Source organism: Homalodisca vitripennis, chromosome 2 (genome assembly GCF_021130785.1).
Source record: "Homalodisca vitripennis isolate AUS2020 chromosome 2, UT_GWSS_2.1, whole genome shotgun sequence".
Taxonomy (NCBI): domain Eukaryota; kingdom Metazoa; phylum Arthropoda; class Insecta; order Hemiptera; family Cicadellidae; genus Homalodisca; species Homalodisca vitripennis.
In genome coordinates, this window is record NC_060208.1 from 220,439,064 (window position 1) to 220,457,926 (window position 18,863).

Consider the following 18,863-nt stretch of genomic DNA (forward strand, 5'->3'; position numbering starts at 1 on the left):
TATCTCTTCTTGTAGTCTTCTCTATCCCTCTTAAAAATCTCATTTCTGCAGCTTGCAATCTGCTTAAATCATTTTTAGTCCACGTCCACGTCTCTGCTCCATATAATAAAATTGGTTGGAAATAAGATTTATACATCAATACTTTTGATTCTTTCCCAATGTTCCAACTCCACACAATCTTCTTTACCATATTGAAAAACTTTCCACTCTTCCATATTCTGTTTCCTATCTCTTCTCTTATTGTGCCCCTATCTGTTATGATACTTCCTAAATAACAGAATTCCTTCACCTTTTCAAGTCTTTTTCCTTCAACTAACACGTCTTTGTTATTTCCATCCCTTCTCTCTACTTTCATTACTTTACATTTTTGTATGTTCATCTCTAAACCATATTTCTTCGCCACTTTTGCCCATTTGTTTAACTCTCGTTCTAACTCTTCTTCCCTATTTTCCCATATCATTATGTCATCCGCATATGCTATTGTCTTAAGTTCTTCTGCTCCTCTGTTTCCTTGTACTTCTAGAATAATTTCATCCATTATAATATTGAAAAGGAAAGGTGACAATATGCTTCCCTGCCTTACTCCTCTCTCTGTTTTAAAAGTATCTGTATATTTTTCTTCAATTCTTACCCTGTTTTTACATATGCCGTACAGGTTCTTTATTCTTTCTACTATTCCCTCACGCAATCCTCTCTTTCTCATACTCTCCCATATCCTTTCTCTCAGTACCTTATCATATGCCTTCTGTAGGTCTATAAACGCTACCATTGTATCTTTTCCGTATTCCCACCTCTTTTCTAACACTTGTCTCATCACAAAAATAGCATCCACCGTTGACCTACCTTTCCTAAAACCACATTGCTCCTCTCTTCCTGTTTCTTCCAGTACTGGTCTAATTTTCTGCAGCAGTATTTTTTCATAAATTTTTTGTGTATGGCACAACAAAGTTATCCCCCTGTAATTCTCGCATTTTTGCTTATTGCCTTTCTTAAAAATCGGCACTATTATTCCCATTTTCCAGTCTTCTGGTATCTTCTTTTCCTTCCAAATCACTCTCATCACTCTGTACAACCATTGAATTCCCAATGGGCCCGCCGCCTTTATCATCTCAGCCGTCAGCTCGTCTATTCCCGCAGATTTCCCCTCTTTCATCTCTTTAACCGCTTTTTCCAATTCGCACATACTAAAATCCTCTTCATCTTCTGTCTCCTCTGTCATATCTCTTCTTTCCTCTTCATTTTCTGTTCCTTCCAGTAGTTCCTTAAAATACTCTTTCCACGTCTTCAAAACCTCTTTCTCCTCCCATTTGATTTCCCCTGAAACATCCACCACCTTAGTCAACATTTCTTTAGGTTTCGTCTTGTTCCTTATCACCCCATAAAAAATCTTCTTATTTCCTTTGAAGTTTGATTTCAGTTTTTCTTCAAAATCCTTCCATGTCCTCTCCTTTGCCTCCTTCATCATCTTTGCTGATGCCCTTGCAAGTCTCTTCCATTTATCCCTCTTTTCATTTGACCTATCCTTAAACCATTCTCGCCAAGCTCTATTTTTGTTTTTAACTGCTTCAGCAATTCTTTCATTCCACCAAGGGGTCTCTTTATCCCTTCTTTTACCTGAAGTTCGTCCACATGTTTCTTCTGCAGCTTTGACTATAGCATTCTTGAAATTTGTCCATTCCTCCTCTCCTGTTTTGACCTCCCCCTTGGGTATCGTTCCTCTAATGTTATTTACAAACTCCTCTCTAACTTTCGTATCTTTTAACTTCCATGTCTTGATTCTTGTTAGTCTTTTGCATGTATCCTTTCCAAACCTCATTCTTTGAAAATCAGCTACCACCAGCCTGTGATCTCCTCCCATACTTTCACTGGGTATAACTTTTACATCTGCCATGTATGGCTGCAGGCATTTCCTCACTAATATATAATCTATTAAACTTGGCTGTTCACCATTCCAATTGTATCTTGTGTATTTGTGGCTATCCCTTTTCTTGTTCCAGGTGTTCCCTATCACTATATCATTCCTTAAACAAAAATCCAGTAAATTTTCTCCTTCTAAATTCCTTGTTCCTACTCCATAACATCCCATTACCTCTTCATATCCTTGTCTAAACTTACCCACTTGTGCGTTAAAATCCCCAATTATTATTGTTCTCTCTTCTTTTACTTGTCTTTCCAGATCCTCTTCAAACTCTCTCTTCTCATCGTCCGTGCATCCTGTTTGTGGTGCGTATACCTGTATTATGTCCATTATCTCCCCCTCCATTCTGACCGTAACCTTAATAATTCTTTCACTTACCACATCCACTTTCATCACTCTGCTTGTCATCTTTTTGTCCATGACTATAGCTACTCCATTTCTTCTTCCAATTTCTCCTCCAGACCACCAAATCCTGTATCCCTGTCCCACTTCTCTACTTCCACTACCTTTCCACTTTGTTTCACTGATTCCCATTATGTTTATTCTTCTTCTCTTCATCATCTCTACTACCTCTTCTAACTTGTTCCTAAGCGTCACAACATTTATTGTACCAAATCTTAACCTTAAACAATTGCCGGGTCGTTGCCGTAAATTTCCATCCTTTCCGAGGCTGTTCTTATTTTTGAAAGCAAGTTTTATCCACTACCGGCTTGCTAGACCTGACGTAGCTTCACCAGAGCCCCGTTAGCCGTCTTATATCTTAGTAATATATCGTTAGTAATATATCTTACTAATATATTACAACAAATTAATTTTATTTTTATAAAGCAATATCTTCCTTGCAGGTTTAAAAATAATTCTGAGAATATAGTTTTGGATTATTTATTTATGCCAAGGTTAAAATATATTCCAGAGAAACGACAATGATAAAACATTATACTATTTTACGGTAATTATTTTTTGAAATATCAAAGTAAGTAAAATATCTGGGACAAAAACAGTGGTAGTAATTAATAACTTTTATGCTTATCAAAATTGAACGATTAAAATTTAGTTTTCCGTAATTTGGTTCGTAGCTGATATATATGCAGATTTTCCAAGAAATATGCGTCCTAAGAAACTCTAAATAGTGAACATTAAAAGGTGTTCAAACATGTTCTATATAGCAATCTTACAAAATAGCAAGGCTAAAATAGTTTAGGTATTTGGTAACTAACTTGTAAAATAAGGGTCACATAAACGTAATCCTTGCTCACTCAAGGGTAGAGAGTATAAGATGAAATCATATGTTGTTAGTTACCCTCGAGGTTGCCATTCACAAACAAGCTAGCCTAATTACTTTAGTTGTTTGGTAACTAACTTGTAAGATAAGGTCACATAAATGTATACAGAAACCAATAGTTGTTTAACACAATCCTTGCACTCCCTGAGTTAGAACTCTGTAATTTGTAAACACATTGAAAGAATAAGAATAGCAAAAACTAGATGTCTATTATCATAACTGATTAAGTTTATTTTATTTTATTCCTTTCCGAAATAAAATAAGCAAATTTTAAATTACTTAGTTTTGAAATTATATTTGTATATTAAAATTATTCTTAATAATAGAGTTTTTAAGAGAGTTAAACAATAGTAAAACAAGAATTTATATTTAAAGAGTATTAGAAGTTAAATTAATTGGTAGAAATAGGAGAAATGTAATAATGCGAATTTAATGGTTTATACAACAAAAACAGAATTTGGTTAGACTACTACTGTAGACTTTAGATATTAAAGTGATTGTAATGATAAAACACTAACGAGATGAATAAAAGAGATAATTTAAATTTGATTTTTGTTGGAAAAATAAATTTAAGGAAAATTAATGTATTAAGATTAATTTTGTAGGATTAAAATTGTCTACTTGTTATGTTTAATGTAATAGATACTACATTTACTATAAACACTATTTTATTACTTTTAAAGAGATTTTTATTATTTTTAATGGCATTTTTTCTCAATATTTATTTTTTAATTGATGATGCTTAAAATGTTGAGGTAAAATTTTAATACTTTTTCATAAGAAATATAGAAGTTCGCAATAAATAAGTACAAGATATACGGTTCATTTTCTATAGATTCATTTATGATAAAGTATGTGAAGTTTTTGGTTTTTCTCTAATAAGACTTCCCGTTTGATTCCATACATTCTTTTATTAGACAGAGATTTATATGTTTATTATCTACTGCACCCAAAGTGGCCTATGAACCCTATATTGTTATCTACTATCATTCTTGAGTCCTGCAGAAATAATTTACGTCACAATAGTGCATGAAAAATACATAAGGTAAGTCCAGTTTTTAATTGTATTGGTGTTAGAGAGAGATATTTAGTGGAATTTCCGTTTTGTTCCACCTAATCTAAAAATATGTTAATCTACAGATTTTTAATTTCCATTTTAAACTAAATAAATGATCGTATTGAAATATGCTATAATATCTACATTTAGATTAGGTCACAGTAATGATTGCATATACATTCGTTTTGATATGAAACATGTTTCTATTGGTTTATGCAAAGTGGTGAATTAAACTTGGTAACAAAATGCTCATTTTTTGTCATTGCAGTTTAAGATTTCTTAATGTCACCATTTTAAAACCTGATACGGTATTCTTTAGAATTTTTACTAAAAGACATATATTTATTACACTGATTTACACATATATTTATAACCATTGCAAATTTCGATTATTATTATACCTTTGTTCAGTTAGGAAATATAACTTTTTCTTAAAAAAACACAAACACACACAAACAGACAGACGTTGTACACTAGGTAAGGTAGGATAATTATACTTCACACGATACTTCCTATTTATTTTTATGTGGTAAATTAAATTATGTAATTTAAGAGCACCCTTTATACAGTATAGGGTGTAAAACATCCAAGAAAAGTCAATTCGATAACTAAATTTTCTCTGGTAATAAAGGAGAATATTATAATAAGAGAAGTGCATTAATCTTAATACTACTTCCCATATGTAGCTATTTATCCTCGCAAAAAACCAGCAGGTCTTGTAACTGTCATCGCTTCATAGTGATAGAGAATTGTCGTCGCGAGATCTTCACAGTTCCAAATGTACCAAGAACTCCACAATCTGTTACATGAGTTACACCCCAAGTGATGTAGACAATAATCACAAGTGATAATATCTTCCCATGGAGTTGGATAAAATATAATAAATTTCAAACTGAAATTATTCAATTAATCTCATTGAACCTACGTGAATGAAAAAACAAACAGTTTTAATGTCAATCACTGATAACGGTTATTTAAGGAGAATCGTATCAAGAAACAATATTACTGGCGTTACTGCAGACTGTGATCACGTAACCCCTTCAGTCGACATTCAATTTGAACCGACACAAAGCGATCCGATATGTTCTTTGTCGAGCGACTACGAACTCCAGTTCAATAGCAAGAGCGATCACACAAGGAACACAATTGCTTGCCTCGGCAGGACCAATCTACACGAGTTGGTTATCTTTCATCTGTAAGCAAATGGATTCCAATCTTTCGGCAGGACCAATCTACACCAGTTGGTTATCTTTCATCCGTAAGCAAATGGATTGTAATATTTTGGCAGGACCAATCTACACGAGTGGGTTATCTTTCATACGTAAGCAAATGGATTCAAACTTCTCGGCAAGTGAAAACTATCAAAACTAACATTTATATAGGCCCAACTAAGACGTGCACAAATTTTCTGGCATTTGTAAACAAATGTCTACTGTTGTAATTTTAATCATGTTGTATGGTATACGTTCCGTATAATATGACCAAAGTATTCCTGTACAGGTGTTTTCTTAACGATGTTCACATTATCTTCCTGTTGGTCAGATGTTATTTTTGGGTTTTGTGGTAATTTTTACGGCAAAAATTTAAAAAAAACATATGTTTTGGGATGGTTGTATGTCCTTGACATTGAAATAACATTACGAGGTGACAACCAGGTTGATGGTGCAGATGACTGGTTGTTGGGATATACTGTGTGCCGGATGGTGTTGATGATGACCCGGTTGGTGTGATTGATTATCTGATTGTGTGTAGTGAGGAGGAAGGTTATTGCAGTGACGTTGAACGGTACGCAATGTTTGTAAAGTTGGTAGATGGGTATGGGTATCCGATAACGATTCTGGGAATCTGACATTTCAGTAATATCTCTTGAGGCTTCAGACCGGAAATAAACACTGTTGTGAAAAATCCTATGCCACTTTTAACAGTATAAAGTAGTTTAAATGTGTCGTTCAAAACTTCCACGGTACCTAGGTACATGCTTATGCAGATACAGATTAATGGAAACTACAATTTTGTTTTATTAGTCTGTACACAATATTCAACAATGAAAAATATATATTTGAACTACAAGATACCATTACAATACAAATTAGTTACAATATAAAATGTGTTAGTTCATAATTATATCAGACTGGAAGTTAGATTTTTCAACTTTATTTCATTTTATTGAAGAATATTTGTCTTTTGTTCAAGTGTTAAGTAAAATGTTTTACAGATGGAATCTAAACTTTTTTACTATTGGCATTTTATTTATCTTGTGAAGTCAAGTTGACCTAGTTGTAGCCCAAACTTTATGGAATGTACTCGTATAACTCAATCATATTAAAACTATGCAAGGATGAAACTGTTCAGACGTGATGGGATTTACTTAGTTTTTACATATTTAAAAAATTGCTTATAAAAACTATCTTGAAATAGATTCTCTTATCAGACTTATTGGAAGTTATTGCCAGTTATCATTGAGTGATAAAGCTTAAAGGACATAACCTACAAAATCAAATAATGTGTGTCAGTAAGGACAACTACTGAGAATTTATTAATAAATTGAACGTAAGCGAACTAGTCAAATGTTAATGTTAGAATTAAACTGTGTTAACGCGTGGACAAGCGTTTTAATATATATTATCACAAACTTAAGTTCACAATATTTTTGCAAATAACTCGAATATACCTTAATAACGATCACATTTGAGATAGGTTGTTCTTTATTTTATCAATGCCAATTGATACTTTTAACCATCGCTTAAGAACTAGCGATACAGTTTAATTATATTAAACTTCTTCATCGATGAAGATATTTAAATTTATGTAACATCAAATAAAAAAGTTCTTAAGATTATACGGATTACATGATGATTAATCTTTAGAATGATACTAAAATAGATTTATTTGAACACTAAATTGTATTTACACTATTGGAAGAACTAGTGTTTTGAGAAACGTGATTATACTGGATATTTAAAAACGTTACTATTGCAGAATAACTACCTCCTCTTAATAGGCGGATTCTGAGATATTTCTTAAACATTAAAATTTAATTACAACTTAACTAAATCTCAACATTGACCCAAAGCGATACATGTTTTACATACGAGTATATAAGTATAAGCTACTTTTATTCTTAAACTTATCGATATTTCAAGATATGCCATCAAAAGGTTTGAAAAGTAATGGTTATGTTATTAAACATTATAGCGCAAAAAAAGTTTCAGAATTGATCAGATACTAGTATACAGTATTGCAGGTATAATTTTGAATACAATAACTACCGTAATTCTAAATTCATACAATTTTTGTACACAACTGGTCTGAATTCTTTAGCCACTATTAACGAATAGAACCTTTCAAGATGACTAACCTTTCGCATTTGGTTAACATTTTAATATCGAGTATATCACAAGATAAATAAAAATTGAAACTTTTCATATAATGTTTAAATAATTTCAAGAATTATTCATTTTCAATAAATTTTATAGTTTAAAGACGGTGGCTGGTTAAATTGATATAGCCGAATAATCAATTAAACCAGATAAGTAAATATGCTTACAAACATAATATTTGACTAATTGTGATTAAATCAAGTGGCCATTTTTACAAATAAATGTATATGGTTAAAATAATGTGTGTCTTCTAAGGTTTTAAGATTATGGACTTATGGATAAATGTTTGAAAGTGTTTGGATCATAGTCAGTGTTGTGTAATCAAACATCTAAACTAAAAATGCATCTTCAGTTTGACTTTTCGATATGACAGCCTCGTACGGAATCTACCTTTGTTAGAACTGAGCAGGAAGGGACACTTAAGATTTTGTCACAAGCTCTTACATTAATCAGTAGGAATCTTTATGAACTCTTTAGGGAATTGTGTATACAAGTGGCTACGAGATTTGTCTAGTCCTGTTTGGTGAACTGCTTTGTGTTTTTTTTTAGGTTTGATCTCAATTCTAATTATCAAAACTTCATAATTTTTCTTAAAAATAAAAGAGTTGGAACACTCAAAATTATTAAATATCATGAACGCAATTGAAAATTATAATTTGGCGTCAAGTCAAGACTGTAAAGTTTTAAATAAATGTACGTATAAAATGTACTTTTGTAAACCTTTGTAAATTAACTAGAAAGGGACAAGTCTATCGATAAAAAAATACTTGGTCAAGAACTAAAGCCTGAAGAATTGAGTAATTAAAATTACTCTCCGCCTGAAATGCCAAAAACATACTCCATGGGCCATCTGCAAATCAACACAAACGAAAATTTTCGGCCAACAACTCCTCAGTTTTTGAACTATAGTTCGAAATTTGTCCGACGCTCATAAACTTCATTAGCTCAGTGGGAGGATTCGATTTATGTCAGCTTATTAACAATGGTTACAGCTGAAGTCGTTTTAACTAAAACTCTTATAACCATGATTCCCGAGTTCGCGTTAAAATATTCTCATTAAATGTAATTATGATCTCAATACGAGTTTGCTAAAAATTACCCAATGCCAAATTGAAAGGGCTACACCCAGTTCCTTTTCTGATTGTATCTAATAGTTAAAATATAATGTTATTTTGTTTACAAAAAATATCAGTAAAAATTATATTTATAAAGACTTATGTTCTAGATGCTGTACTCAAGATTTTTAGTTTTGGCAGTATAGCTTATACAAGTTTGTGTCCAAGTCAAAGCTTGAACTAAAATAACGGCAATCAAAATGAAAGATTCAAGTTTTCATATCTCCTGAGACGCAAACAATGCGGTCACAAAATTGATTTATTGGACTATCGATACTCTAAGTTGTTAGTACGTACATTGCTGTTTTAGATGTTGAATATTGACTATGGACGTACCCCTTACTACTGATAGATATTCCATACGTAAAAACTGGCCGACAGAATCGATAGCAAGAATGAATATTGAAGTCACAATTTAACAACACTTGAAGATTCTTGTTTGAAGTTCGTTTTTGACGATGGAAGGATTACAAGGAAGGATGGAAAGAGGATACTTCCGTACATTTTCCATCGTTCAGTGATTGTGTTGTGTGTGTTTTTTTAAGTGCATGTTTTAGAGTTAGTGATGTTAACACACAACATGGTGGTTGTGATTCTTGACTTAAGCGTGTCACAACGCTCTGGTATGTTTTAACCTAGTTTTTAATTATGTGTGAGGTTAGTTTGTTTTACCTGATGGAGATATAAAATTGCAGATCCCGAAACATAGTGTTTCGTTCAGTGATTCTTGAATCACTGAACGATGGTAAATGTCCGGAAACGTCCTCTTTCCTTCACTAGAAGATTATAAACACATACATAATAAGCTTGATAAAGTTTTGTTACTACAGTTAAAAATATTTACTTATCCTTCACAGTTGTTACTTAGTATTGAAAATATGTGCTTAAACTTCAAAACTGTTACTTAGTAACAAAAAATATATAATTAACCTTCACAGTAGTTAATTAGTATTGAAAATATTTGCTTAAACTTTACAGCTGTTACTTAGTAACAAAAATATGTGCTTAACCTTCCCAGTGGTTCATTATTATAACAAATTATGAATTATTAAATAATTTGTGAATGTTTTTGTCAAAATAATAACTAATAAACTCGATTACATCTTCCAGTTCAACAAGAGTGGTTGATGGCTACGACCACCTCGTGGAAGTAAACAGTTTTCATTCAGCATTATTAAAAACCTTGCCACTTGTGATAAAAGTTTCACTACACTGCCCTGATGGAGGAAACCACCCGGGGCAGAATAATGCAATATAACTTGTTTGTTTCTTCCTGGTAAAAAGCATTTCGAGTTGGATCAAGTTTTTCGGGCATATTTTAAATCTACTGTCATAAATATTTCCCACGGGCACACGCGTAGATTTATTATTTTGATATACTAAACATGGTGGTAATGTACTAATCCGTTTTGAAATATTGAAATAATTACATGTAAATATTGAAATATTGAAGAGTTAGTTATGACAGGAATAATGTATTTAACGTAGAAAAACTGCTATGTTACACTCTTGAAGTATTGGTCATAAAGATTGTAAGATAACAATTATCATAAGAATCCAGTGACAAAAACTGTATCTCAATAATTATCTTATGAATAGTTTAAAATTACAACATTACAAAACTAACAGTCGAACCATTAACTTCTTCATTCGTAAAAGTTCATAATTTGGATTAACAAATTAAAAAGCTAATAGTCATTTTTCCATGAACTATAGCAAAATATTGTTCAATTTTAAAGTTTTATACGGCGTATTTTGTGAGCCTCTATTTCAAAGAAGTATTCATTTAATTTTAAAAAGTTATTGATTTTTTTTATTTTTAGCATCCGTGGGTATGAACAAATTCATATTTTAATATATTTATTTTAGTGCGAAATTTCCTAATTTAATACATTTTGTTGACTTACACACACTCCTTAGTTAAATTTCATATTTGTCTGCTTGTTGTTTTACTTGTTTTTTACAGTAAACTAATTATTTATTGTTTGGAATTTAATATTTGTAAGGTTAATAGCTATAAACACAAGACACAATTATATATAAACATGGAAGTATGTTTCTATCAGTCTGTTTGGTAATAAGCTACACTCTAATAAGATTGAGATCTGCGAAAGTCGTCGTTTCCCTTGTATCTAAGTCAGCTGACTTTCCCTCTCTCTCCCAAACATATTTTCCTACGTAAATAATTCTTTCCCTATGTAAACAATCTCTTTCCCTGTATAAAAAATTTGAATTCAAAGCAATTTGATGACATTATTTGTTTTAAAATTCCTATGTTTATTTAGACAACAAAATGAATAATAAATAGTATTACGTTGCTTTATGCAAGAATAATTACAAGACTAATATGTCAGACATTTTCAAATAATTAGTCGTGTAATCGTCACGATATTGTAGGTAGCACAATGACTGTGGTTAGACCATGGTGGCGGGATTGTAAAAGAGGTGAGAACCTAAGTATTATCATGATGAATTGAGTAAACGTTTAAAGATAATTGGCCTATGGTAAACCAATAAAGGCCAAATATAATGAGAAAAATAATTGAGCTGTTTCTCTTATCATAATTTGTTTTAATGTATTGGTAAAATCTCCTTTTTATCCTCTTTATGAGAACAGTGAAATAAAAAAAGAAAACTAGTTTTAAACGTCCCAAAAGTGTCAAAATAATACTCAATGTTAGTTACAAGTTTAAAGAAAATTTAAGAAAATTTCAAAATATATACAAAGAAACGTTTAAATTTTGCATCTAAGAAAAAAGGTTTTCACTTCGTATGAAAGAGTGTTCCCAAAAATTGTTATGTTAACACGTTTCGTTTTAATATTTTTCGTTTAAAACATGACAAATCAAAAATCATAACTATACACTAAAATTACAAAATTTTAATTTTTTTTAAGTAGTTGTATGAAGTAATGTTTTTTTGGTAGTTATTATGTTAACAGATTTTATGACAAATTTAGAATTGACTGTTTTTAGAATTTGCGTTAGTGTTGACTCATGTTACGATAAACAGGACGAGACAGTTACTGATTTTATTATTGTAAATTTGTCATAAAATCTATTAAAATAAACGTAGAGACCTCTAGTTTGGATTATTGGATTTATTTTTATATTCCCTTCAAAATGATCCCTTTAGAAAAGGGGAGGAAAATTTTCAACAACTTGAAAAATTAAAAAAATATGTTATAATAGGTAGGGTAAAGGTTTCACATAGATATCTCTGGCCGTTTAAATTATATCCAGGTGTGCCAGGACATAAATCTCACTCTATATACCTGTATATGCCACTGCATTTAGCCGTGCACATTTTAAAATGTTTTCAGACCTAGTGTGGACAAAAGTCTTTGTAAACAGTATGTACCTCCTAATGCCATTCGAGTAAAGATATATTTCCCACGATGTTCTCTTACTTACACGGGTTTCTCAGCTTAATCATGCAACATTATGAGAGTTCACAGGCATGGTGCCACGGACATTTTCTCATATATATTTTCAGAAAAATAAAAAAGTATATTAGTAATGTAGTTTCTCAAATGTTAATCACAAATAATAAATCATTTACAATTTTGCTATTAGTTTTAATATCCAGTATATAAATTTCGTATCATTAGGGGTAGTCAATAAAGGGAACAGTAGTAGAAAAACTGGTTGGGTTTCATAAAAGTGTTTACTAATGATGAAACGCTACAGCTACTACAGGTTTCATTAATAACGAATATCGGTTTACTTAGTGAAATAAACCATAGCATCTGAAAGGATTTAATTAATATTAATATCAACTGTACTGAGAGGGAGGTTATAAATAATTCAACGATTGTCATAACACAATTAATTAAGAACTTTTAATAAAGCATCAAAAAAGCAGATGTTACGATGAGTTTAGTTCAACATCTAATTTAACCTTACAGTAACCTGGTTACAGAGACTATGCGAAACTTAATATGATACTGACACTTTGAGAAAAGTTCTGTGTTAAATTAAATAACTGTGTTGCTATTCACAACGTTTTAAACTCCCAGTAAAATATAAAAGCGAAAAAGCTTGTGTTTTAATTTTAATGTTTATTAACTTAGCCAGTCCCAGAAGAGACGCCGTTGTAAGTTAATCTCAGTAAATGTCGTCCGCAGCAGAAAGCAATTGTCCAGATTTATGTTGTCCAGTACTTGAACCTCCCGGGTGTCTCTTGTTTTATTGAGGTAACATGCAAACTTGACGATATTTATGTAATGTATGATTTTATGTCTGGCAAAATTAGTTTCAGTGAGTGTCATTTATACAGTCGTCTGAGAATTCGGTTTGTGTCTAACAGAGATTACATAATGTTAAAGGCTTACGCGTTTTGATTTATAGGACATATGTTTTAATACAATTTGTAATTTAAATTTATGTACGACAAAACTTGTTAAGTAAAATTTAAGAGCGTCCTAATTAATATACTTCTAGGATGAAAGATCATTATTAAATATTTGCGTTTTATAATAATATACTAAAATTTACATTTCCTGATATTGTTAAAAAAATTTTATGAAAAATAATGTTTTATAAATAACAATACTAGACTAAAGCAGCTATAGTGGGGAAGATTTTATTCGATGTGAAAGTTGATTTTAGCTCCAGTTTACCTTCTTCTTACATGCAGCATCTGAAAACCGACGCTGTTGCGGACTTGACTCCTGAAATCTGGAGTTATGTCGTCTGAAAGGATCCAAAAGTAGTCGTAACGAACGTAAAAGGAAGGTGAACTGGAGCTAAATTAAACACTCATAGTACAGTCTTGTGCAACCTCCGAACTGCAGGGTTAATACAAAAATGGTTGTAAAATAGAAAATCGCTTGGAAATTATATTAGTTTAGTTGTGCCTTGTAATACATAAACATCTTAAACACTGTATTATTAACTATGATGATTTTTTATAATTGATTGTTCATTTAAAAATCACACCAGTTTGTATTAGAAAAGAGCAATGTTTACGTGTATCATTTTCAACATTGAAAAAGTGTTTCTTATAAAAGTACCATATTATTGTTTATTTTAATTTTGTGGCGTTAGTAAAATACTTTTTTTAAAGTTGAACAATAATTTATTTTGACACCGTCATAAATGAATATATCTCAAGATTTTAACCGTGTTAGTAATATTTTTAACGCAATATTTAAGAGAAAACTTAGAAAATACTTAAGATTATCTAAAAGGGTTTATTTTTTAAGCTGTTTGGAAAGTGTTTTTGTATTGAAATGCTTCCATGGAAACAATTGTGATGAAGTATTTAATTTGACTACAAAAATCCGTGAGTGTTCTGTTAATGAATAACAAAAACAATTAATTACCAAATTACTTATATTGAGCACACATTTGTATTAGTAAAGTCTGTGACGTCGTGAGATTTAACGTATGCACTAAGGAATGTTAACAGTTGCTAAAATTAACACTAACATTAAATCATATGTTTTCTGGTTCCTTCTAAACCATAAAGCAATAAAAGTGTTTCTATATTTGATCAAAATTGGTAATTTGTAGTAGGGAACTGTCTTATAAATATGAATGAATTAGATTGGTTCGATTTTAACAAAAAACAATAGTAATTTAATAAAATAATATTAAATTCAAGCACATGTCAAATTAAAATTAGAACAGCTTAATAGAATACTTATGCATTACATTTACAATTTTCCCAAACTCATAAATAAAACTAACAATTTATTTTAAATCCATTCTCCACTAGACTGTTACTAGCGGGTTTGCGAAATGTACCGTTCCACTACAAAGGCAGTGGCAGAAAGGTGAGTGAATAACAGCGTGGCCAATACTCGTAATGCAGAGTGGAATAGTCGGAACACGAACAAAATGTAGATGAAAACCTAAATACTTGATGACTTCGATTTTCCCATTCGGTTCTGTCGACACCTCTCAGCTCGTTAAGTTTGATTCAACATTTAGTCGATTGATACAATTTTCTTTGAGCGGCGTGTTTTATTGCTTCCTATTAAAACCCTTTCTAGATCTAGTTGTATAATTGTACGGAATGATTGACCATCTATCAGTCTTAAGTGGTGATTATTTTTCTAACAAAAAACTAATTTCTTTAAAATGTGTCGCGAGAAAGCGAACTATTAACTTTTGATTTTCAAATCGCATATTACGTATTTAGTTATTATGATAGTGATATAATGCTACCGAAAGATTTTCAAACTATTAATCCTTAGGCCACATAACATTGTATACACTAAAATTTTCAATCCATTATATTTTCTACTAAGTAGAAGAGGGCTCACAAAATGCGTAGTCTGTCTGAATTTACTGTATATTAACACCAGATAAAATAAAGAAACAAATGGAAATAATTCGAAACGGGTCAACTTTGAGTATATGTTTTTTATAATAAAACAATGTTTTATAGCATCATCCATTTAGTTATGGGAAAACATGAATTGAATTAGAATACCTCTTTTTTAGGATAGAGTTTGATAGCTAAAACATAATGGTTCAAATAGATACATTTTTTGCACAGTTGAGAAAACTTTTATAAAGAAATACTATTTATTAAGCAATAAAATCACTATTCAAATACAACACCTAGAAATACACTCGATTGAGTGCGGACTGTTTTGTACAAAGCGAAGAATGTTATAACGAAGCAACTTCTTTAAACTCAATTTGCCCTTTTATGATTTATACGATTGAACTGAATAAAAAGACAATTACATAACAATAGCATAATTTGAGTTTGTTAAGAGTAGGTGTCGCTATTATTATTAAGATATTTTATGGAATTCTTTTTTTTTCAAAACAGCTACTGTGAAAATTATTCACCTCGTCAATCTTTATCTGGAAACCATTTATATTCCAAATAAATTATTTTTCTCAGATATATATATTTTTTATTGAGGAGTTTTATTTAGTAGTGTTACAATCAGTGTGACAAAGTTGACTCAATATATTCGGAAAGTATTTTAATTTTTTAATATGAACTGTTTGTTTCTGCGTATTCAAATCATTAATATTAATATCAGCAATATTTATATAATCTTGATATTAAACATGCTGTATTATCATAATAATTTCAATGTTTGGTGTATAAGAACATTTTATTATTTAAATGGTACTTGTTCATGAGATCGATGTAACGTGTGACTGTTTTAGGAACTGCGTTGGACTACAGTGTGTTTACATCGATAAATAATTCCTACGATAATGTATTGTCCTTAAATATTTAGGACATGTATCGGTTTATTATTAATTTCTCATCATGGCACTTCCTCTCTTTTTTTAAAAAAAAAAGGGTAAGGCCGACTACCTTTATAGCCTTATTCAACCCGTTCTCATGAGCCTCTGACCTGTACGACGATCGTATGAAACAGAATAAGAGAAATAAACTATAGATAATAAGATTTTTTCAGTAAGTCGTTTACGTGTTTTAGGCTATTTTTAGCGAATGTTCAGAGTCAGTACCTATGTGAACTGATGAAAATAGTAAATCGAAAATTCTTGACTTACAAACTTAGGACCACATGGCCCTTTCGTAACCTTGAACTGTATAAAGTATAATATAAAAGTCATTAATTACATAAAACCCCAATTTGATTTATTTCTATAAATATATACATATACAAACCAATTAAACCATATAAAAATCGAGTAAATAAGAGGATATAAGACACAGAGGATATTTGGGGTGTTACTTTAGGGGACAAAAATAAAGCATAGGGTTCAAAAACTGATAAAAATATGAGCTCAGAGAAGATTTGAACATATACTATATTTAACCAGGACTGAAAGTCCATCGTCTTAGTTCCATTAAATAACAAAATCTCTTACAATAGTAGTAGATTTATAAATAGAACCACAGAATACTCTATCACTACTGGATTACACATAATGTTTTATGATATCTATGTATATATAAAGTACCAGCTTTGTAATATTTATCCTAACAATATCCATACTCAGAGCTGCAAAAATACCTAGTAACGATTCATCATTATCTGGATAATGAGGCAATAAGGAAGATGTCTGGAAAGTACTGCTTAAGAGCCACTTGTAGAGAGAGCCGGTTTTGTTATTGCAGGAAAATGTGTCTCGTGACATTGAAGCTTCTTAGCAAATTGGCTCCTCGGAGAGCTTATATTCATAACTTTGGATGAAAAAAGTGGAGAGTCGTAATTTAATGTATTTTAATATACAGTTAAGTTATTATTAATATAGGTGTTGTGAAAATGAAAATATAACGATCTACTTTTAAAATTGATAATTTTTTAGCTGTTTTGTTATTAAAATATGACACTTAACTTTATAAAAAGGGAGAAATTCATAAATAAATAAACACATACTACTGAAAAATTGATTAAATTAGGAAAATTAATAGTGTATTGATTAGTGACCGACTAGTAACTAAATAAATGTTTTGAGTGATTATAAAAATATGATAGAGGTGTTACTATATAAGTTAGCAAGTAAAAAAATTAGGTGGTGGATAGGTTGCCATAAGTTTTGCCTGTAGTGGTGACGGTGAAATTGGCAGATGTAATAACAAGACAGAAGCCAGGAGTTACGTCTGTAGTGGTGACAGAAAGGTTCACAGATGTGATGACAAGACAGAAGACAGGAGTTGTATCTGTAGTGGTGACAGAAAGGTTCACATATGTAGTAACAAGACAGAAGACAGGAGTTGTGTCTGTAGTGGTGACGGAAAGGTTCACAGATGTGATGACAAGACAGAAGACAGGAGTTGTATCTGTAGTGGTGACAGAAAGGTTCACATATGTAGTAACAAGACAGAAGACAGGAGTTGTGTCTGTAGTGGTGACGGAAAGGTTCACAGATGTGATGACAAGACAGAAGACAGGAGTTGTATCTGTAGTGGTGACAGAAAGGTTCACAGATGTGATGACAAGACAGAAGACAAGAGTTGTGTCTGTAGTGGTGACGGAAAGGTTCACATATGTAGTAACAAGACAGAAGACAGGAGTTGTGTCTGTAGTGGTGACGGAAAGGTTCACAGATGTGATGACAAGACAGAAGACAGGAGTTGTATCTGTAGTGGTGACAGAAAGGTTCACAGATGTGATGACAAGACAGAAGACAAGAGTTGTGTCTGTAGTGGTGACGGAAAGGTTCACATATGTAGTAACAAGACAGAAGACAGGAGTTGTGTCTGTAGTGGTGACGGAAAGGTTCACAGATGTGATGACAAGACAGAAGACAAGAGTTGTGTCTGTAGTGGTGACGGAAAGGTTCACATATGTAGTAACAAGACAGAAGACAGGAGTTGTATCTTTAGTGGTGACAGAAAGGTTCACAGATGTGATGACAAGACAGAAGACAGGAGTTGTATCTGTAGTGGTGACAGAAAGGTTCACAGATGTGATGACAAGACAGAAGACAAGAGTTGTGTCTGTAGTGGTGACGGAAAGGTTCACATATGTAGTAACAAGACAGAAGACAGGAGTTGTGTCTGTAGTGGTGACGGAAAGGTTCACATATGTAGTAACAAGACAGAAGACAGGAGTTGTGTCTGTAGTGGTTAAAGGAAAGTTGGCAGATGTGATGAAAAAGCAGAAAACAGGAGTTGTGTCTGTTGTGGTGACAGAAAAGTTGGCAGATGTCGTGACAAAACAGAGGACAGGAGTTGTGTCTCTAGTGGTTGTGGTAAATGTGACAGATGTGGTGACAAGATAGAATACAGTATTATTGACTGGAATTTTAGGAGTGAAAATATGATATATGGTAAAAATGGTGACAATAATAGTGTCTGAAGTAGTGACAGTTGTGGTGTTTGGATACAACACAATGGGGTGTCAGAAATAGTGTTTCGTTCTACCGTAGTGATCAACAAGTTTATTACTGCAGCCAAACCGTATAATGGTGACGTTTAAACCTACAAATAGTTTCTCTCCAGATAGTGAATCACACACTGAGTAGGATTTTAGCTAGTACAACCAAATACAAAGACATATTTAGTTTTTCAATAAATTAATATTTTAACCAAAATTATTATATAATAAATAAAAAAAATACACGAGACAAAGAAATTACTCGGAAAGTTTGACATTTTAAATATTGTATGAAAAGGAAGGAACATTAAATAAAGAAACAATTCTAAACAGTACATGTCA

General features: G+C 31.6%; 1 protein-coding gene across 1 annotated transcript in view; it reads right to left on the reverse strand.

Annotated features, from left to right (window-relative positions):
* The window catches only part of LOC124356006 (craniofacial development protein 2-like), a 29,843-nt gene extending 27,391 nt beyond the window's left edge, over positions 1 to 2,452 (reverse strand). The window contains exon 1 of the mRNA XM_046807150.1: positions 2,116 to 2,452. Coding sequence (XP_046663106.1) covers positions 2,116 to 2,452 — 337 coding nt within the window. The remainder of the gene's footprint in view (positions 1 to 2,115) is intronic.
* Between the last annotated feature and the right edge of the window lie 16,411 nt (positions 2,453 to 18,863).